Source organism: Protopterus annectens, chromosome 6.part1 (genome assembly GCF_019279795.1).
Source record: "Protopterus annectens isolate FY-2018-M chromosome 6.part1, PAN1.0, whole genome shotgun sequence".
NCBI classification, from domain to species: Eukaryota; Metazoa; Chordata; order Ceratodontiformes; family Protopteridae; genus Protopterus; species Protopterus annectens.
The window spans coordinates 274,141,878-274,165,961 of NC_056738.1; the positions used below are offsets into that span (position 1 = coordinate 274,141,878).

The 24,084-nt window shown below is 41.0% G+C and overlaps 1 protein-coding gene across 3 annotated transcripts in view; it reads right to left on the reverse strand.

The window, feature by feature from the left end:
- FAM126B (family with sequence similarity 126 member B) overlaps positions 1-24,084 on the reverse strand; it is a 1,024,500-nt gene that overhangs the window by 131,799 nt on the left and 868,617 nt on the right. For 2 of the 3 annotated variants that reach the window (XM_044075704.1, XM_044075703.1), the window contains one exon: positions 23,778-23,937. In XM_044075704.1, coding sequence (XP_043931639.1) covers positions 23,778-23,937 — 160 coding nt within the window. Of the gene's footprint in view, positions 1-5,016; positions 5,020-6,677; positions 6,846-23,777; positions 23,938-24,084 lie in introns of all 3 variants that reach the window. The other variant, XM_044075705.1, reaches the window with a different exon arrangement.

The window sequence follows — 24,084 nt, forward strand, 5'->3', positions numbered from 1 at the left end:
CAAGAATTTCAATTTCATCAGCAGGAGGATCATTTTGGAAGTTATGAACTTGGAGGTATGGCTTGCTGATCAAGAATTTCAATTTCATCAGCAGGAGGATGACTTTCATCTCGGCTCCCTGGTCATACAGTTGAAGTCTTGTGAGTATTTACTACAAATGTATTAGAGCCTACAAAGTGATAACAGCTACTTAATACAATGTATCAACCTGAAAATGGCTGCATCTATGGAAATTCCCAGTGGGGTTAAAAGAAAATTCTATTCTTCACAGGGAACTGATTGAAGTATTTGATAACAGGAAATGAAGTTATGAAACTGATTACCAAAGGTAACAAGTGTGAGTGACTAAGCTTGACAGTGAGAATAAAACCCTAAACAGGAGTATGAGGAGAGACTTGTTGTTTCCTACCCATTTAAATGAGTATAATGATGGATTTAGGATGTTGATAAAAGTGGGGTCCAAAATAAGTTTAGGAAGAAGACGAAAGCCTTGAGGGACAAGCAAGATTATGAGAACATGCACGCATACCCTAGACCAGGTGGGATCAAATGTTGGCAACGGTTGGGCATGCTGCATTTCTTTAGTAACACTGAAACCATGAAGCCTACAGCTGAAATGGGAGAGAATGAAGTTAATTTTTTGGTTCCTGACCAGGTGAGCAGACTGAAGACCCTAGCCAGTGGGAATGGTTGACCCCCGAATTATCAAGGAGTGGACAACAGCAGATGACAGAAGAAAAAGAAGGGGAACAACTGGAAGAGACAAATGTGAGTACTGTTCAGAACATTGATAATGTTTTTAAGATATTCATCCTTTGTCACATCAAGACTGATTTGAGACATTTTTCTTTGCTGAGTAGAGGTTTTTGCTTTGTTCCAGGCTCCAGGACTGATATGGTTCAATTAATACTTCAACTTCTCACTCGAAAGTTAAAATTGTTGTTAGGAAACAAACTGAATGAGGAGATGATTATTTGTAAAAGAAAGACTCTGTTTATACAACCCCCCATCCCTTTGTTGCTATATTTGAAAGGATTTAGGAGGACAGTTTTAGAAATGTTCTCGCTAGGTGGCAACATTTTGTGGACAATTTAACTGCACATGAAATAACTGTCCTATACCAACTTATGATGGATAAAAGTATTAGGGTTTTGATCCAACAAAGGGGCGGTGTGGTTATAACAGACTACTTAGATTATTCTAGTAAAATGTTTGAAATTTTAAATGATGAGAATGCATACTGTAGAGTATCAAAAAATAAAATCAATATAGCTTGTGCTAAAATAGACTACGTTTTGCTTGACATGGTCTTGCAGAGGTCTCGTTCCAATCAATTGTTTGAGTTTGTGAATGTTGACAAACCTGTTATACCATCTATATTTTGGAATACCTAAAATCCAAAAGAATCGTATTGATCCACTTTTGTGGCAACCACGTCAAAAACTGAAATGATGGCAACTTATGTAGATTTTAGGTATAAACATTTGTTGAATGGACTAAAGCATATTGTATGATGTAATAACAGAAGAAAGGCTGGACGATAGCAAGTTTGTGCTATAATCTTGGGCTGTTGAGGTGAGGGATAAGATGTAAAAGTGCACTTATATGTACAGTTGAAATGTTTTGTGTTATTCTTGCATAGGTGAATGTCTGGATTAATGCCACTGGCATTTGACTTTTCTGTTAGCAAGTAGGATCCCGCCCTTTTCAAAATATCCCATTTCCAGTTCTTTTGGGAGTGTAATGAGTTAGCAGATTTTAAAAATTGGCTAGAGAGGACTCGGTCAGAAATATTAGTGAATAAATGGGTGTAACTAAGGAAATGATTCCTTTGAGCTGGGATGCAGGATATGAAATGCCTAGACATAGTAAGGACTTCTTAAGCTTAATGCTGGTGGCTGCAAAGAAAAAAAAAAGCAATTACTAGAAAACGGAAGTCAAAGTTTAAACCAACTGTATTTGAAGAATTGGATACTGTAACAGAGATAAAAGAACTGGGAGTGGGATGTTTGAAAAGGGAGGGAGCAAATTACTTAGAAATAGATGGGAATTGTGGGAGCAATACATGAAGAATAATATTCTGGATGAGGAGTGAGGTTTTAGGGAAGGCAGGAATTGAGCAATTTATGTAATGTTGGACTGATGACAGTTATGTGATGTATACTGTATATAACTGGACAAACATTAACATGTTTTCTGTTAATGTATGTTTGCTCATCTCCTAAGTGATTATTTAATAAAGGTACTAAAAAGAAAAATAGAGACTCTGAACACTTAATATACAAAGTATAAAAAGCATTAGTAGATACCTGAAATTGTTTTTCTGAAGGGAATGTGCTTGGCATGCAAACTGATGTTTGTGTTTTGTTCACTTGGTATGTATTGTTGTTGTGTTGAGTTTCTTAAAATGGTTTTAAAAAGTTTGGATTTTTACAGTGACAATCCTGAACTTTCGTATTCTTAATGTTGCAGACATTGGAGACATACAAAACTGATCTGTAGTGTGTTTCTTTTCTTGGGAAGTAGAAAGAGTATTGGGTAAATGAGCTGTACCCCTGCAAGGCAACAATATATTTTTTATTGCCCTTTTTCTTAACATTTTTTTAGATGAGGTTTTGCACAAGTTAACACAGACTTGCTCATCTTTGAAATTTCAGCCTTGTAATCCACGTTCCATATGCACTGTAGCCATAAAGCTTGAAATGTATCTTCAGTTATTCAGATATTCTGAAATCCTGTCCTTAAAGGAGCCACTTTGATGGAGGATGATGAAAACAGCAAATTGCTGAACTAAAGAGCAAGTGACACAACAAATCATTTGATAAAACTGTACTTGTTATATCCAGAAGGTACAGCTTTTTGATTTCTATGTACTCTCTTTAACCAATAATTGCACAGAAGGTCCATATCAGTAAGTATGACCTAAGCAAACAGCTTCTTGGAAAAAAAGTCTGGTTTCTACACCACCTGCTAAAAGAAAAGGCAAATGTCAAATTAAAAAAAAATTATATATATGTATGCATGTGTGCATATATATATATATATATATATATATATATATATATATATATATATATACACACATACATACAGACACACATATATATATATATATATATATATATATATATACACACACACATATATATATATATATATATATATATAGATAGATAGATATACACACACACATATATATGCACACGTATCTCTCTGCTTTCCAGAAATTAAATAAGGGAAGAGACTTCTGAACCAAAAAGGAATTTTGCTTACAGAAGAAGGTACTGTAGTAGTTACACTTCCTGTATAAGGCTTCCACCAAGCTTGTTTCCTGATCAGGAAGACAGAAGCAGCATACCTATAACAAGAAAAGGCTCCACCACATATATTTCTAAGTATGTTTCAGTGTATTACAACATTCTGTTATATTCATAAGAAAATGAATCAAGAGTTTCTTGGGCTTGGATTCTTCAGCATAAAAACAAAGACATTAACTGCTGGAGGATTATGCAACAGTGACTCTGCAAAGCACACTGAAACCTTTCTAATACTTATGTAAGGGAAACATGATTAAAGTATATTTTCACAAGACTTGGCATTTTCCACATAAACCTGTTCCATCTTGGTGGAAAGGGACTTGAAGCACTGAATAATGTCCACCAAAACATTTTACATTCTGCCATAAACATGACATTTTTGGAAGAACATCTGAAATTTGAGAAAAATTAGTGTATAAATGCATGAAGAAAAGTGCACAGAGTATATACATTTAATTTATAGAATGACTGCGATAAACATCCAATCATCATGCTGTTGATCTAGCCAACAGTTCTATGAATGGGTATTAGTCACTATAGGTACAAAGCACTAAAGAAACAGAAAGACTTTGTCAAACTGAACATTCCCCTTTTCTCAGAGGTTATGTGACCTCAAAATTAGTTGGGGGAAAGGGAAAATCCCCTAACAATGTAAAGGGCTATTTTTATCAAAAGTAAAGTTATTAGTTGAATTTACATTCACTGAACTAAATATTACTCAGTGGACATTTCTGTTTTGTTGGTCCTTAAAATCAACACCATACCATAAAGGAGAAAAAATAAAGGAAATGAGGACAGATTCAAGTATCTCATACTAATTCTGTCATACTTATTACCTACATATGCATATACTCTCAAAGCCCAACTCAAAATATTTATATTTTATATCTGGAACGTTTCTCCCCAGGCCTCCGCTGAAAATAGGCTCTGTCCTAGTCGGACTTTCCCAGTCAACAAAATGATAAATAAGTAAATATATTAAATGCAGAATAATATTAAAGTTAATAAATTCAGGAAGAGTTCACATATCATTTTTATCCGCATCATTTACTGAAAAAGAATATCAGTTAAATTACCATAGTGACATTCAAAAAATGGTCAGATACCTGCAGCAGACCATTATTTCAACAACAATCTGACCTTCCTGGCATTTCCAGGTGACAATAGGAATATGGGGGTTGGCATAATGGTTAAGGTATTTACATCATAGACACAAGGTAAAGGGCTTGATTACCACCTTTAAAAAAAAAAGGGAAATTAGCTTGGCTTAAAATGGCCTGGCAGGGCAGTTAGCCTAGTATTTACCAATAAACCTATGAACAAATACAGATTCAGCCAGGCTGTTATCTGAAATATTTTCAGCATTGAAAACTACATTTCAGTGGTACTACAAGCTTCACTGGCATAGAACAATAAAGCCTTGACTATAAACCAGGCAACTCTGGTTCGATTAGCTGTCTGGCTATCTGGTGGAGCTGACAAGGGAAGGACAGCCATTCTCATTCTGAAGGAGTGGCCTGGGATTGTTCAGTACCACAATCCCTCACAGGAGGGGAAGTCAGTGAAAAGGATAGCCTTAAGATGGGCATTTGGCCACTAAGCCACTTGGGCAATATACTTCGAGCATTGCTTGGGAGTGTCCACTCATATGGATGGGGAGGACAGAGTGGCCCTCAAAGTGATGAGGGTCATATGTTACCCACTAACTGGAGAAGTTAGGGCCTATACAAATGCATCCTCATTGGTGGGATGAAGCTGGAGGGATAGGTTCCTGACCCAGAGACTCCCCAGACTCTGGAATAGATTGCCCATACATGTCAAGCAGAGTGCCTCTTTGGCCCTCTTCAAAAGGAACCTTGACGATTGGATGGGAGAAAGGAAATTCACCCCAGGGATCACGTCAGTCGCCCTGCTAGACAGGGGTCCAAGATAGTAAATAGTGTGCGAAGAAATAGCCAGGGAATTGTTATGGTTAGGCTTGTATAGGCCCTAGGGCTGATAGCCAAGTACCAGCCTATGAACCTATGAATGACACTGAGAGGCTCCCACTGCTGACTGGATGATGGCTTTTCCAGATGGCTGTCACCCTAGTGCTGCAAATACTCATTGAGCTACCTGTAGAACTGAGGCTGCAAGAGACTCCTCATTTATTCAGAAACAAAGTAAAAGAACAATGGTTCCAGGACACCAAATGCTATTGCTTCTTTGACAGTGACTAGTCCATAAGTTCACCATGTAGTCCCATCTTTCTTGTAAAGGCATACTTTTAAAAAATGATCAATGGTTGAATGCCTACCTTAATTGTACATACTGCAAATGATATCACTTGCATTTACAACTGTAAATAACATACACATGTATTGTCTCTATTTTGTAACTGTATCATGTACAACTCTGTGTATTCTTTCTCCTAAGTACAATTTTCTGATTGTATCTTAGACCATAGCGCCCAGGTCATGACTGAAAAGGGTCTGTGAAACCAGTCCACTTATTAAACTGAAATAAATAAAAAAGTAATAATAAATAAACAACATTACTGAAACAATCACATGAAGTTGAGCTTACAGATTTAAATTACTAAATAACACTGGCAGGAAAAGGGGGCATTGCAGTATAATAACACAACCAAAAAGAAAAGCAAATACTTCAGCCTATATCATCATTTTTTCTGTACTTGAAGCTATTCCCCAACTCTGGCATCTGAAAGGATATCTACAGGGATGGATAGAATTTGAGTTATATTCTCATTTTGTACAGTCTGCTTCTGTTCCCTTCATAATGTATTTTCCAGTTCTGCACCATCACTAAACAATAAATAATCATAAAAATATATTATTCCCTGGAAAAAAAGAAGAAATCCGTTGCTTGTTCGAGCATATGATCTTCAACAGAAGAACTTTAAAAATTCCAGATAAATCTGCAGCTGAGAACATATTTGCCTTTTAAGTATCATGCTAACTGGAGCTTTGAGCACAGGTTTCTTTTATTTCTTCTGCAAGTTACATACTTCAGACATTCACATTGGGTTGGACATGCGGAGGAGAAAACAGCCCAAACAATCCACAAGCTTCAAGCAAAGCTCTTTTGTTAAGTTATAAGCTGGCATGCACTCCCTCACCAACACAATGCACAGCAATGCAAGTTCCAGCCTGTCCCCATCAGCAGTACACATGATAATTAGAGGTACTACCTGACCTGGTGCAAAGATATTAAAGGGTATAGTTAGAGAAGACTGCTAACACACTCTGGGATAGTGGAAACACACATTAGAGTGGAAGGAGGATCTGGTTGGGGATGGGAGCTCCTGGTTCTCTTCCATGAACTGTCTCACTGACTTCTGCCTCCTTACTTCCGGCCTACCCTCTGGTGTAACTGCTGCAGATGTCGGCTCCACTGGGCCATGGTCAGGAGTTCTGCGAGGTGTTACCTCCCCGTCTCTCTCTTGTTTATTCTCTATCTCTGTGAAGCTGTAGTGACCTGGAGAATCAGGGTTGCTCGAGTCGCCCTCATTTGAGAAGTCAAAGCAATCTATGATTCACACATACACAGAATGATTTAGTGTTTTTTTATGCTTTTCTCATGTCTGTGGCCCATTAAGGGAAAGACAGGTTAAACGTTTACAAATTACATATACAAAAAGTATTAAATGCTACATCAAGCAAGATTTCAGATAAAACAGACAGTAACTACAAAACATTTAGCCTGGATGAGTGGGATAGCTTTAGTACATGTACAAATATTGTATTCTCAGAACAAATCTTAATACTGTTCCATATTTCCTCCACAAGAGGCTCAATAATTTCTTTTGCACTATGGCTACTGTAAACAGTTATTAAAGAACAGATATTTTCATTATAATTTTCTGCATGTGGACATTTTTCATATCTCTTATGTTCCTGAATCCTTTGTTCAAAATACCTTTTAGTGACTGCACAAGTATGTTTTACCGTATATACTACCATAGATCCCAGACAATTAAAGAACTGCTTAATTGTAAACAATCTGCCATTAATTTGTATCTCCTTTGTTTTTTTTAAAACTAACCTACACATGCTGCATCTCCCACAAGTAAACATTCCCTGCACCACTGAAAATTATATAACTAGTGGTACTTTATAGGACAATATAACTAAAGACAGCATGGATAAGAAAAAGTGGAAAAATTAGGTAATACACTTGCCAAATACCTATCAAAAAATTGAACTATTATAGTTATGTTAAACTATTTTAACAAAAGTACCTGAGAACATAAAGTATTTAACCACGTTTTAATTTATCATTCATATTTTGACAACTACCGTAGTCACTAACAACTGGACCAATTGTCCACCTTGGGTCTATATTATAAAGACGAAAGTTTACTTACCTGAATACCTAAACGTCGACCCATCTTCATCAAAATGCATATACACCGAAAGTCCTAAACCGCGAAATTCAAAAAGTCGAACTGTCATACTTGTCCCACCACACCACCCACTACATACTATCTACACAAACAAACTAAATAAACCACATGCATGCACTAACCAAAACTCTACTTCTAACCCTAAACTAAACCCTACTTCTACCCTACACTAAATCTTACATATACCACCATGTATGCACTTAACTTAATCCGCACCCTAACCCTAATGTCCGTAACTATCACACACTTACCTTACAGAGCTATACTGCAGAAGGCCAACCATGACGATCGACGTTTCTGCTTTTGCTCTTCTGGACGATCAATGTTTTCGTGGTTCGATGAAGATGGGTCGACATTTAGGCATTTGGGTAAGTAAGCATTTGTCTTTTTAATATAGACCCATCCACCTTTGCTTCTGCTATGAGTGTGCATTTAATGAAATAATAGTGGATGATTTCCTCCATCTTTTGTTACATAAAGTAATTCTTAAACATTACAGATCTGTGAGTAGCAATTAAATCAGTTCATACCATATCAGTGGATCTTCAAGAGGGTCCTTTGCAGTGGGCAGAAGCTGGACTTTCCCTCCTGGGAACCTTGTCTTGACACAGTTCTTCAGACATCTTTGAGCTACTGAGCTCAGGATCTGTGCACTCACTTTTACATGCTATTTCATGCCCACACTACGATAAGTGGAAGCACCTGATACCATGTTCTCCAGTTCTGACAGTGGAAATGAAAGGTGAAAGGACTAAAATCACAAGTATGCTAAAGTGTCAAGCACAGAATAACCAAATTGGGGGGAGACTAACCAATAACAGGGAGAACAGAAAGAAGATAATTAGTAGATGATGGTGCTGTTGGCCCCCTTAAATAAACAATGGACATGATGAATACTCAAAAATATCTATAATATCTAACTTTTAACAACTCTCTAATGTGAGAAATAGCTGTGAAGAATGCCAGGTTGCATGTACCATCCCCCAAGAAATACAGGACCAATACAGCAAAGAAGCAAGGATGTGACACCTACATTCTATTACAAAAGAAGTCTCTTGACATAGATATCCATATAGTACTGCCCAGTGAAGTTATTACTAACAAGCAAGACACCCGAACCAGACACACTTTCAACAAGTACTGGAAGCACTCTTGACTTTATTAATGAGGTTTAGCACCACTGGCCAAGGGATGGTTGGTCATGTGTTGCAAAAAGTGTAGTTGGAAATTCATCTGAAAACTATATGTTTGTCTATTTCTAAACTGCCCTTTCCTGGGGCAAAGGAAAACACTTCCTCTGTCATCCAGAATTTGTCCCTTCTTGAGTAAAACCTGAGCCAACAATGCACATTCTTCTACATGTAGGGCCTCTTCTTTATGAATTCTGTTTCTAGCTAGAAAATTTTGACAAGCAGGGTGGCCTCTGAAACCATGTAAGAGGGAAAAGTGGGACTGTCCTAAGAGAAACACAGTCCTTATGAAAAGCAAGTATTTTTTTCTGCAAATAAGGGCCAAAAGCTTCAAAATCTATTTGACAGTTGTGATGGTGACCAATAAAAATATATTTCTCATGAGATGAACTTCAAGTCAACCAAACCACACAATTCAAAAGGTGAACAGACAAGCCCGCTGATCATTAAGTTTGAGTTCTTAGGAGGAAAGGGTTCTTTAAAAAAGCTAGAGGTTGAACACCCATTCAGGTATTTGACAAGCTCGTATAAAACTAAAGTTCTTCTTTCCAGAAGATTATGACATGCCAAAATGCAGAAACATGTACCTTGACAAAGGAAAAAAAAATCTTGGGTCCAAAATGGCAGCCTGACAAGTTTAAAGACTGTAGTACAATAAGGGAATTCCTCTGCCAAGACCCAGGGAGATACATTTTAAATACTAGAATATTTTCTGGCAGCAATAAGAACTTTCAAACCTCAGATGGAAGATCTAGTGGAATGAAAGGATCTGCTTGAGAAACCAGGCCATGAGATGCAACTGGTTTTCTACCAAGAGAGTTCTGCTAGATAGCTAGGAACCAGAACATTTGAAACTAAACTCTTCTCAGCCACCAATGTGTGATGAGAATGTCATAAACAAGCAGTAAGGTGGAAATACATGCAGAAACTGTAGCAAGTAGTGGTTGGAGAAGGCTGTATTTATCCTTGTGACAAAACTGGATGAATTCTAGACTCAACAATGATTTTATATATATATATATATATATATATATATATATATATATATATATATATATATATATATATATATCCAGCAAGGGCTGGAATGTAAGCTGAACACTGATATCCATATATCCACATAATACTAACCAGATCCAGCAAGGGCTGTAATATACACATACTTGGCATGCTGAAAATGATCGCAAGTTAAATGTAAAAAAAAAATGCTGGATAGTATCATTACGTAAAAAAGCTGTTCCCACCTTATATATTTTAAATGGTACTCCTCTTCAGACAGACTCTATCATAAGAGACCTGGGTACTTAAGCGGACAATTCTCTCTCATTCAATCTTCATATTTCCATCCCAGTCAGGAAATCCCTGCATCTACTCCAGGTAAATTTGAAGGAAATGTCCTCAGGATCTGTAGAAGCCATACTGCCACTGTACTTGTCCGTTATCAGGCCCATCACTGACAGGCCCATCACTGAATACAATGTCCCCTTTGACATGTATCAATTACAACATGCTGCTCAACTAGAAAGGCCCCAAAGGTATCCTACTATGAAGATCAAAGTCCTTAAACCTTTCAACTATCCTAATGAACTAGCACAGCTCTAACTATACTTAGAAGCCTACATGCTGTTCCGAGGTGACTAGTGTCTAGCTTTTTGAGCCACGAAAGACCCAATCCTATTTGACCTTCTCTTTCTTTGCAAAACCAGTGACTCTACAAACACCCACACTATGGACCTAAATCTATGCCAACAATTAAAGAAGACCCACTAGAGAGAGAGTTTAATTCAATATATTCCCAACATATTGGTTCATACAAAAGTAGTAGGCTAGCTGCCCTTGATAAGCCTAGCCAGTTTCCCTTTCTGTACTCATGTTAACCTATCCCATTTTGTTAGAGAATGGCTTTACCCATCAAATGGTCTATAATTATATATTAACTCTAGTGAGAATAGCTGGGTTCCTACAACAGATTATTTAAGAGGACCAATGCATGGGATAAAGCATTTAGGAGCTGACTCTGCCCATTAGTAGTACAGGGAGCAGTCCTGGGGTAATGTTTTTGTTTCCCATCCATAGATCTAATTTGTATTTGAATATGGACATAGTTTGAATACACAGCTATGAGATGTCAGAAACGCTGTCTTGGCTGAAAAGACAACAATCTAGGTATCATTAACAAGAACAAATATGGCTGGGTCAAGTCACTAATGCAGAAAACCAAAACAATGGATTACTATGAGCTCTCTCTCTCTCTCTGTGTATATGTGTGTATATGTGTGTATATATATATATATATATATATATATATATATACATATATATATGTATAAAAGTCTCTGATTCCCACAGTCTGCTTTTAAAATGTTAAGCAATTCAGAGCACATGGGAAGCCTCCTCAGTGGCATGGAGGGATAAAACTCTGACTGGGACGCACATGGTGATTAGTGGTACAGATGGAGATGAAATCAGCTGTGGAGAAGGGGGATGTGAGAAAGTGAGTGGTTGATGCTGATCCGCCAATCTTGGAAGAAGGGATGGCAGCATGATATGACACAAGCTAGATGTCCAGCATATGCTGGGTATGAATGCTGGCAGCAAGAGGGTCAGGGATGAATGCTTATCAAAGAGAGAGAGTGAGTTACAGTTGGGGAAACATTCACAGTACTGGGTCCAGCATTACGGAAGTTTCAGCACAGCCAAGGCTGCTTCTGAAAGGAACAGACTAAATGAAATTTGCCTCCCTCTTCACAGAACAATCCAGCAGTAATATACATATCACTGCTAAGTATTTTTGGCATGGGATTACTAGAGTCCATCCTTAAATGGGGTTGCAGGTTCTCCAGGTATTATAAAGGGAGTGACCCTAGCACAGGTCCTGATTAATGTAATAAAGACAGATGGAGATGCATGGTGGCTGAAGTCTTTTTATGGATGCCTGATGATGGAGCCTCCACATGTAAGCAGGCCTGACGGCCTTAAATCATTGTGGAGTAAAAAGACCTAGGAAAATATTGTGAGCACTCAATGTTCCAGGATCATTCCTAGAAATTTTTCCTTTTGTCTACTGGATCTTACTAATAACTAGGCATAAAATAATTCATCTAAAAAGGTGTGACAATGGCATGGCCTCATAGGCACTAGGTTCTCAGGTTTGCTTCCCAGATGATGTGCCTTCTGTGTGAAGTTGGTATGCCTCTTTGTGTTTATGTGACTTTTTGCTGGGGGTTCTGTTTTTCTCCTACAAACTGCATTTGTATGACATTCAGTCCTGGATGGACTGGTGTTCTCTTTGGGACTGGTTCCTTGGCTTCCATCCACTGTGAGCAGGGATAAGCACTACTCCTCCAGTGATACAGAAAAGGAAACAGCAGACATTGGAAAATAAATGACTATCTGTAATTTATCACAAATCTCTACTCATTGGTTCGGTTCTTAAAGGGTTACTCTGGGTCTAGTACAAATGTCTGCACTGACAGAAGCTCACACAAGTCCTTCCTCTTCCAATAATTTCTGTGATCTTCATTTATCACCACCGCCCTCTATACTGGTACTATGTTCATAAGGGACCAGGAAGCCACACATAAGAGTAAACACAATACCAGTATATTCAGTGCCTTCATTTTATTCCTGCAATCCAACTGATTTTCTAGTTTTTTTTTTTTTTTTTTACTTTTATTTGTCTTCTTTGATCATCTTGTAAAACTCTCAGCTTCTCATGTCTTTACTACATCTTGCAGGTAACTTTTGGGACATTTAACTTGAAATAATATAATAAGCATGCTTTACTCTGGACAGAGTTTTCTTCTTGATGGCTCACTTGTACATATTTAATTTCATTTATGTCTCTAAACCTGGGATATCTAGATCCCTTTTGCTCAGAAAGGTGTTGCCCCCAATACATTATATTTGTACATTATAGCCTCTGTGATGTATGCCTAGTTTTACTCATGCTGCAATGCATACACACACTCTGATGGTGATCCTTTGAGCAAGGCAGAGCAAACATGTAGCTCTTGTAGATGGAATGCCAGCCTTGTAAGGAAAGTATGGATATAGCACATCCTTAAAGCCCTCTTTGAAATGGGGCAGAAGTTCCCTGCTGTTTTCCCATTATTTGCTGAAATGTAAGAGGAAAAATTTGTGAAGGATACCAAAACAGTTCAAAGCATGAAGTCAAATCAGCTAACCATGAAGTACAGGAAGGAGTGCCTATAAAAGATTCTGGTCTACTCAGAATAAGAATGCTTTTCCTCCACCTCTGCTTGGAGGCATACATTTTACTAGATGCAGTATTCTGCACTTCCTAAAGATATCTGAACTGTGCAGTTCAAGGAAACGCAATTCTCATAAAATATGTTCTTAGGCAGAGATAGAGTGACAAAATATAACATTTTTGATCATCACAGTAGACAAGGATATAATAATTTGGAGGAAAAAGAACATGATGTGGGTTCTATTCTCACACTTGACAGGTAGATTCAATGACACTGCAGTGCAGCCTAAGAGGCGTGCTGCACTCCTGAGTGTGCTATCCTTCAGATGTGATGTTTAACCAAAGCCTCATCTGCCTGAGGTGGTAGTGGTTCAGGTAGATGTAAAAGCTCTTGTGGCTCCTACAGAAAATTAGAAGTTATGTACTCACCATAACGTTCCATCTGAGTAAATAGTTCATTTGTCTGCAACCTGTGGGTTACGGATCCGATATCGGATCCGAGCCGGCAACTTGTTTCAAGCTAATGGATCCAAGCTCCTAGCTCCTCCCTTCACCCATAATACCCTGCTAACCCTCCATGACCTCAGATCGAGTTTGCCCCTCAATATATATCCATCAAAGGATATCTAACAACTAGTAGATCCGAAGAAGTTCAGGGGGAAGGAGGGGGGGATGGTTGCAGACAAATGAACTACCTATTCAGATGGACTGTTATGGTGAGTACATAACTTCTAAATCTGAAGTAGGATGTTCATTTGTCAGCAGCCTGTGGGACAGAGTCCCCAGCTACCTGCACCTTGGGTGGCCATCATGGAAGGATATTACGAAGCACGGCAGAGCCAAAGGATGCTCTTCCTCTAGAAAGCAGGTCTAGCTTGTAGTGGTTAATAAAGGTACGAGATGAAGCCCAAGTGGCTGCAGAACAAATATCATCCAATGGGACTCTAGACTTGAAGGCTGCAGAAGTAGAAATGGAGCGGGTGGAATGAGCACGAACTCCTTCTGGTGTGGGTCTACCCGAGGCTTGATACGCCAGTAGGATACATTGGGAAATCCAGTGAGATAAAGATACTTTAGAGATAGCTTTCCCCGAGTTAAATTTGGCAAAGGAAATGAACAGCTGGTCAGATTGTCTATGGCCAGCTGTCCTATGAGTATAAAAATGAAGCTGCCTATGAACATCTAATGAGTGCAGCTTGTACTCTCCCTTATTCTGATATTTAGGGAAGAAAACCGGTAAATTTATGGATTGATTTATGTTGGTTTCTGATGCTATTTTGGGAAGAAAGGAGGGATTGATCCTGAGGTACACTCTATCTGGGTGAAAGATTAGGTAAGGAGGCTTCACAGAGAGAGCCTGAAGCTCTGACACTCTTTTCGCTGAACTGATGGCTACAAGGAATGCTGTTTTCTATGACAAGAATTTGAGATCTACTGAAGCAGCGGGTTCAAAGGGTGGAGCAGTCAAGGCTTGAAGAACTAATGTAAGATCCCATGGGGGTACGGCTTCTTTTACAGGGGGTCTAAGTAAAAAGGTGCCCTTGAGAAAGGTTTTACACAATTTGGCCAACATCAATGGCCCTGTATCATGTCCCACATGGTAATGAGATATGGCTGCCAATTGCACTTTGACAGTTGAACAACTAGCGCCTTCCTGAAAGAGTTCAGTTAGGAAGTCTAATATGGATGGAAGAGGAGCCGTAAAGGGATCTAGATCGTGGTGCTCCGCCCAGATGGAAAAACGTTTCCATTTACTGTGGTACACTTTCCTGGTGGAGGGCTTATGCACTGCCACGAGGATGGCTTTGACTGGTGAAGAGATACCGGGAGTCCTAACTACAAGTGGAACTGGAGCAACCAAGCTGTCAGTTTCAGACTGTCCAGGTTTGGAGTTGGTAAGTCCAATGGATGGGAGATGAGATCCGGAATGGGATCTAGAATCCAAGGGTGATTCACAAGGTGAGACCACAGGTAAGGGAACCAAATTTGCCGAGGCCAGAATGGGGCAATGAGAATCATCTTGCTCCCCAACCGCGAGGCTTTCTGTAAGAGTTGTATCATCAGTGGTAGAGGAGGATAGGCATAGAGTAGACCGGGTGGCCAAGCATGCACCAGAGCATCTCTTGGAGTTTCCCCTGGAGGGGGGATTAGAGCGAAGAAATTGTCGCATTTGGTGTTTGATGGAGATGCAAAAAGATCGCAGCAGGGTCGCCCCCATGTTGCAAATATCTGCTTCACTACTAGAGGATTGAGAGACCACTCATACGGGGTAAGAAGGGTGCGGCTGAGCTTGTCCGCTACGATGTTGGTCCTCCCCGGAATGTGCGTTGCAATCAGAAAGCGGTTGGTGGAGATCGCCCATTCCCACACTCTCATGGCTTCACGGCATAGAGGGTAAGATCTGGTTCCCCCCTGTTTGTTGATATACCAGACCACCGACATGTTGTCCGACTGAATTGCAATCGTTCCTGTGGGGAGGAAGCCCTGAAGTGCTTGCAACGCCAACAGCACCGCTCTCATCTCCAGAACGTTGATATGCAGGGAGGTCTCTGTATCATTCCACGTGCCTTGGACTGTCCTGCCTGAATAATGCCCCCCCCACCCGAGACAGGAAGCGTCCGTGGTCACCGTGGCGAGAGGGGTAGAGGTGCAGAAGGGACGGCCAGTATGGAAGTTTGATGCTTGGAGCCACCATAGTAGCGCCCTCCTGCAAGCCTTGCTGATAGCAATGGGATGGTGGAGAGGAAGGGATTGGATGGACCATTGCACTAACAGAGTCCATTGCAGTACTCGCATGTTCAAACGGGCGCATGGAAGGAGCGTAATTGCTGCCGCCATGGAGCCTAGTGCCCTCAGCACCAATTCTGCTGGTGAAGCCTCTGAATGAAGGATAGCCCGCACATGAAGTTGTAGTTTCCGGATTCTCTTGGAAGTTAGGAAGGCTCGCAAATCTCTGGTGTCCATTCTGGCACCTATGAATTCTATGACCTGCGTCAGAGCCAGTAGAGATTTGCCGACGTTGATAGTGATGCCTAGTTGTGGGGCTAGATGGAGAAAGAAGTCTCTGGCTGAGCAAAGTAGATGCCTTGTTGGTGCAGTCAGGAGCCAGCCGTCCAGGTACGGAAAGACCTGTATTCCCTGGAGTCTCAGGTGGGCCGCAATCACTGCTAATACCTTGGTGAACACCCTGGGGGCTGTGGTGAGGCCAAAGGGAAGGTCCCTGAACTGGTAGTGACTGGCCCCCAGCCGGAAGCGAAGGAACCCCCTGGATCGTTTTGTCCATTAAAATGTGGTAGTACGCATCCTTGAGGTCTATAGAGCACATCCAATCATTTTCCCTCAAAAGGGGGAGGATAGATTGAAGAGTGATCATTCGGAATTTTTCCTTGGTTACTGACAGGTTCAAGCGGGAAAGGTCTAGGATGGGTCTCAAGTCCCCTGTGCTTTTTGGCACCAAAAAGAACCTGGAGTAGAACCCTAATCCGAGCTGGTCTTGGGGGACGGGCTGGATGGCTCTTTTTCTTAGCAGCTGCTGGATTTCTGCAGCTGCGGCCTCCCTCTGATCGGGTGGTACATCGGGGAGGTTCTTGGATTTGGGGACATGGAGTATTGGTATTTTGTACCCTCTGGATATGATGCGAAGCACCCAACGGTCTGTTGTGATGGACTCCCATGCCGCTAGGTGTTCTGAAAAACGCCCCCCTGACTGCCTCCAGGGTGGAGCAGTTGAGCAACCCCTCAGGGCTGCTGCGCGGGCCGCTCAGAGAAAGGTTCTCTGGACCCAAAGTTTCTTGGAGCCCCTCTGCCCCTGGGGCGACGTCCTCCCTGTCCACCTCTGCAACGGTAGGACTGGTTGTCCGGAGCTGGTTGGGAATGTTGTGATTTCCGGAACCACATCTTCTTCTGACCCTTTTGGTTCCTCGAAAAGGACCGCTGGGGAGCAGAGAAGCGGACTCCGACGGCAGACAACGTCTTCCCGTCCTTCTCGCTCTGGACAAGTGTCTCGCAAACTGTTTTGCCAAATAGGGCAGAACCATCAAAAGGGGCGTTCACGAAGGACACTTTAAAGGGCTCTGTAAAATCGCAATGATGGAGCCAGGCCTGACGTCTCATGACTAGGCCTGCTCCGCTAGCCCTAGCGGCTCCCTCTGTGGCGTGGGACAACAGCCGCATAGAGGTGTTTGAAATCGATCTCAGAGTGGCCATTCGGCTGGAGTACAAATGTTTGTCATCCTCCGACATGGACTCAGGGGGAGATGCAGCGTATTCTTTGATAAGATCCCGCTGCATCCTGATGACATGTGCCATATAGTTCAGAGACCTTACCGAGAAGGTCGCTGAACTAAAGACTCGCTTCCCTAAGCGGTCCATCAAACGGGACTCTTTGCTCGGTGGATGGACTGAGGGACTCTCCTGAGCCAATTCCCTCTTTGTGGCTACCGCCGTCAACATGGCGTCTACGGGGGGGCCCCTTACTCCAATGTGATCGGTCTGAGGGGGGGGCTAAGAATCCTATCCGGGGGCTTTGGTATTGGCTCCACGGTGTCCGGATCCTTCCACTCCCTGGTGGTAATGAAGTCCACCAGGGGGTCGGCTGGAGGGGACACCCAAGAGGTAGACGGGCCTGCCTCGAATGCCTCCAGAAACATGGACTCGTCAGAGGAAGACTTGGGGGCAGACCACCCACCTCTGATCTTCAGCATCTCCATGATGTCTCCAAAGGAGACATCCTCAGGGGGCGATCTTGGGGATGCAATGACGGGGGTCCGGATGCTCTCAAAAGAGCCCTCTCCACAACATCGAAGGCCGAGGGAGAGCTACTCTCCAATGGATCTGAAAGTCGGCTCCCACTCGGATCCTATGAAGGGATCGGAGCCGGCGCCGAGACCGTCGGATCTGGGGGACCAGTGTGCTCTGACCTGGATGGAGCCGAAGGCACACTGAATCCCCCGGATCCAAAGCTCGGACCACGGCTCCGAGAGGTCGGATCAGACAGGCTCGAGGGCAGGGTTGGATCCGAAGTACCAAGTACTGTCGGTGCCGACCCACCCCCGGCTCCAACGCTGCTCGGCTCCGAACCCGGGTAGCGGGTCGGAGAAGGAGCAATTGGGTGGAAAAAGGGTGTCGAGCTCCCCCCCTGAGGGAGGGGGAGGCAAGAGCACTCCCATCTGCAGCTGGGACTGGATGAATCTTCGCTGGGGAGCAGAGAAGCGGACTCCGACGGCAGACAACGCATAAACTGAAAGTAGATCTCGAGGAGGCCACCGAGGCAGGCCTGGATTGCCGCCTCGATGACCTCGACGGAGATCAGGTCTCCTCCTCCTCAGGCCCCGGGGAGAAACAAGGGGATCGGAGCCGAGGAGGAGACCTAGAAGCAGTGGAGGGAGAAGCCCGCTTAGCTGGCGGGGCCGAAACGGTGGTCTCGGCCCACCGCTTGTGGTGCTTCTCCCTCCGTTTCTCCCCTGTCCTCTGACACTTTAGCGGGAGTTTGAGTCCCGGACGGAGGCAGGGGGGCAGGAGTGGCAGCGACCACAGGCTGTGGTGGAGCCACGGGAGCAGCAGAGGTAGCAGAGGCCGAAGCCGAATCCGGGGGTAAAAGTCCCACTAGGACCAGCTTCGACCTCCGCTCTTTCAGTGCCCTGGGGTTGAACGCTGCACAGATGGTACAGCCCGAGGTGAGGTGTTCAACCCCAAGGCACCGAACGCACCGAGTGTGGCCATCAGCCAGGGAGAGCTTATGGCCACACACTGTACATTTGGAAAATATGGCTTTTGGGGCCTCAGCCATTCTTTTTTTTTTTTTTTTTTTTTTTTTTTTTTTTTTTTTAAGAAAAAAAAGAACTACACACACACACAGGCCCCAAAAGAAACACAACACACACTCACACACTAACGACCAGCGAAGGGAGGGTAACTAATTAAGATTAAAAAAATAAGGAACCTAACACTTACACACTTTAAAAAGATTAATTTTATCTAAAAAAGAAATTTCTGACAAGAAGTACTTTGAAAAAGTAAACTTTTTTTCACCTATCTGACGAGCTCAAAAAGGATCCAGCCATCCACAAGCGTGGCAAACTAGATCTGGGGTCATGGAGGGTTAGCAGGGGATTATGGGTGAAAGGAGGAGCTAGGAGCTCGGATCCATTAGCTTGAAACAAGTTGCCGGCTCGGATCCAATATCGGATCCGTAACCCACAGGTTGCAGACAAATGAACATCCTACTTCAGATCAGTAGGTTAAGTTCCCTTGTGTCCTGGCCATATTTCCCCCAATCAGTATGCAGAGGTGCAGCTAGCTCAGCCAGCACCCAGCACCAGCTCCTGAGCTAAAGCCCCACAACCTTGCTCAAACTAAAGTGCAAAAAAAAAAAAAGACAGAATTACTTAAATCTGTAGGATGCCAGCTAATTGACTTCCTGCAGACAATACAAATTCTAAGGACCACCCACAATTTATATAGGTTGCGAGTGAAAAGGAAGTTAGCTATACACTGATCACAGAAGTCTAAAGAACATGCCCCTTCCCTGGCAGCTCTGCATTTAAACAGCAAAAAGGTCAGCCCTAACAGACTGTCTAAAGCTGTCTAAACTTAACCATTTGCCCCTTCCTAGGCCATCTCCTCCCTCCAAAGCACTGAAAGTGCAAAAAAAATAAATAAATAAAGAGGTCCACTCCCACAGACTGCTAAAGCAGTCTGAAAGCAAGCACATTCCCACATCCAGGCACACCCTGCACCAGCACTTCGTTCGAACAGCAAAAGAAAAAGAAGGGAAAACAATCCACTCTGATAGCCATCAGATACCCCTGACTGACAAAGCTCTTCATTGGAAGAGGAGGAGGAGGAGGAGGAGGAGGAAGAGGAAGAGGAAGAGGAAGACTGCTCCAGTAGACCGGCACTCCAAGCTGGCCAGCCACACAGCTCTCCCTGCACCTCCTCATCGGTGGAAGAGTGAAAAAAAATAATTGTTATATTTTAAACAGTAACTAGCCGATTGTACATTTGAAGCAATAGGCTTGCTGCAGCTTAACCCAGAAGTTGGCAAGTTGCTTTCTGTACCGGCATTCAGAAATACTGGTAGAGAAAGAAGAATGTGGGAAAGGCACTTCAGGATTCCACCCTCTAACATCTTGCACTCAGGGCAAATGCCCCCTTTGCTCCACCCTTGCTTCGCTATTGTCAGTATGAATAGTGCCGTAGCTGTTCCCTGTAGACAGACCATTGGTTAAATGAGACTAATGTGGTCAACAAAGTGTATAAAAAATATGATGCGAGGTGGATAAAGCTAATAATAGTAAGTCTCTTGGTGGTCTGTCCCAGAGTGATATCCACTAGCACCACAGCAGATTCACTTTTACACAGAACAATGGTTCTCAAAAAGATGTCTTCTCCTGAACCCCAAAAAAACTAAACTATTACTATTCTCTCCTACCCACAAATCTACTCAACTAAACTTCACTATTACTGCAAGTGATAATTCCCACATTTCCCCTGACTCTACTACAAAACTGCTAGGTGTTACTATTGATAATAATCTTAACTTTGATTATCACATCAATAACACAATAAAAGCAGTGAATAAAAAGATTGGCTCACTGTATATAATCAAACCCTTCCTTACACCCAAAGCACGGACCACCTTAGCACAATCCCATCTTATCTCTACCCTGCTGTATGCTTCCCCTATTTACACTAATCTCTAAAGGTAACCTTAGGAAACTAACTACATCTTACCACAATATAGCTCGATTTGCCACAGCATCTAAGTATAGAACCCACCACTGTCTAAACCTAAAAGTATTACACTGGTTGGAACTTCCTAACAAGCTTATCTATCAACAACTTTTAATAGCACATAAAATTCTTTATCAACCATCAAAAACACCAGCTCTTAGCAACCTCTTGACTCCTTACAGCAACCTGAAACAACTACGCTCCTCCGAAAAGCTACAAGTCAACACTACTAGAATTACAAATTCTGCAGGAAACTGCCTTTTCTCAAACTCAGTTGGTAAAATATGGAATAACCTCCCCACACACATCTCCTCTCTACCCACTCTTCCTATCTTTAAAAAACAACTTCTTTTACATCTAAACAATTTCTGGCTATGCTCCTGCACCAATCCAGACTAACCTGCTCTCATCTTTCTACTTTCATATTTCTTTAATCAACTCTGCAATGTTTCTCTCTGATCACAAAATGACGTAATGATTACATAGTTGGTATTATTTGTTTTTTTCTTAGATTTGTACAACCATACCTGGACTAATATCATTGTATTTTGCTCATTGCCTGTCTCATAAGTGTATTGTACTTGTTTTTCAATTACCTTGCTTTTATCTGTGGAGCTTTTCTCCCCGGGCCTCTACTGAAAATGGACTTTGATCCAGCTAGACTAGCCCAGTCAACAAATGTAAAATAAATAAATACATTTTAAACCTAAAAAGAATTCTTAGTGGCAGGAAAAATAGGAAGACATACCCACATCTCCAGCTTAAAACAATGGCTCAAGCTTCAACATGTTCATCACTGGACATCTCAAGATGTTAGTGCTTTTAGAACGTGAGCTTATTACAAGAGTGACATAAATTTATTAGCTGCAATCAGTGCAATTTCAAGTGTAAATAAACATCTCTTATCTGTTACAAGCAGGAACAATTTGTCTAAAATAAAAATAAAAATTTGGATATTTATCATGACACCCAATAGCTAAACTCTTGCTAAGGAAGCAGAGCAGATTCAGCCAGTTACTCTTTCCGTTTCCTTTCCTGAACAAACTTCATATATCTTACATTTGGGAAAAAAGATAGTGGTTCTCAATAAAATCTGAAGAACTCAAAAGGAGACAGAGTTGAACGACTAAATTACCTACAAGCTATGTTACTGGCATACAGCATTCTTTGATCACAGAGAACTTTCTTGTTTCTTCAGCAGGAAGTACAATAACATGGGTTGCAGTTTACTTTTGTAGGCAAAACCACAAAAGTAGTTACTTTTCTTCTTTCACATTTTTAGAAATGTCTCTCATCAGAAAAGACGTCAAAACTACAGCCCTCAAAGAGCCAGCTGTTACCTTCAGTAATAGGACTTCAGCAGCTACAGGCAAACAAAGAAGATAGTGTTTCCTAACAAGGGCAAAATCTGATGAAAACAGAATCAAAACAAACAAGAGATGACCCTAGCATTTAAACACTGACCACCACACACCCTTGCCTCTGCAATGCACATGCACAGGCTAGCACCTGGAAATAATGGTGTAATTTACATCTTCCATGTATTTTTACACTTTTTGCTCTTTCCTGCAAACCAAGTTGGTTCCAAAAGGAAACAAGTAAAAAGTACAGTTTTCAAAATACTGACTGGAACACTACAGCTGGATCCACACATGGAATTATAACTAAAAATTATTGGTCTATTTTTCCTAGAAGGAAAAAAGTCTAAAAATCCCAAATCCAGCATTCAAATAAACATCAAAATCAAACGAAAGGGTAAATCAATCAAAACAAACAAAAAAACAAAACAGCTGTGGTTACAATACACAGAAAATGATTAAGCATGAACTCAAGTTTCATGGAACTGTTTATAAACTTATAAAGATAAGAAAATAGCATAAAATAAATTAAGACTACTTAATCTTAATAGGAGGATATATGAAAATAACATCTGTATTATAAATACAGACTTGAAGCAAATGAACAGAGGCAGAACTCCTAAAAGAGGCTTTATTTATTTATTTTTATTTATTTATTTATTTGCAGTTGTTTTACCAGGATAGTTCATTGGGCCTAAAAGAACCCGTTTTCAATGGAGTCCTGGGGAGAAAAGCTCCAAAAAACAGACATACAGAATAGGTACATACAATTGAAAAAGCTCTTAAAGCTAACCAACAGACAAGGTATAAACAATAGATAGCTAAGATACTTATACAAATGTAAAAGAGAATACAGTCATTGCTTTTGCATTTGAGGTACATTCAATAATGCAATCTTATTAATGAAGTAAAATAAATGAGAGGAGTGTTAGGGCTTTAAAGAGGTAGAATTGTTTTGTTGTATAGTGTAGTTAGTTATGAAGGAAGTAATAAGTTATGTAGGCTTTGTTGAGTAGCAAATGAATGAATGGAGGATGAAGAGTTCCATATTTTTATGATGGATGGGAACAAGAGCATTACCATTGGGACGTAGGATGTGTGTGAAGAGATTTTTTGAACATATAAAGATTAGAGATGGTACGAATGGATTTTTAATTTATTTTTTACCAGAAAATTTATACCAACTCACTATACAGAAACAACAGGTAGCTGAAACTGAAAATGCATTCCTTCATCTAAATCAATGTTTTGTAACTTTTACTCTTTGCATTATATCTAATGTCATAAAATCTAAGAAACATAGTGTTACAAAAACAAGCCAAACAAAAAACACATTCTGGTTGTGTTGATAACCCCCGATTTGTGTCGTAAAACTGTTAGATAATCGAGTGATGTACATGAAAATGTTGACTTGAAGTTGCAAGTAGTTTTTCTACATGGCTTTATAGAATAATCATCATGACCATGTCAGCAAAAAGCAAATAAATTGACTGCATAAGACACATATATATATTCAGTAATACTACTCTGTAACAGGACAGAATTCCTTAAAAAGCCTACCTTCTCTCTTCCATCGGTGCCGTCGGATTGAAGCAGTGGTTATAGCAGTACGGGATATCCTTGACACAGTTGGTGTTACTTCCATTTTTAGTGCTTTTCGACCAGTTTGTGATGCATCAGGTGCATCAAATGGCAATGAGTTCTTCATTGCATTGGCAACCTGTAGATATTTTAAAGAATAACAGACAAAGTTTTATTAACACAACAATGACCATACAAAATCTTGCAGGTAATCAGTACAGTCACCTGTTATTCCTATAACAAAGCAATCTGCTAGTAGTACAACTGGCTACTTATTTTCAAGCCG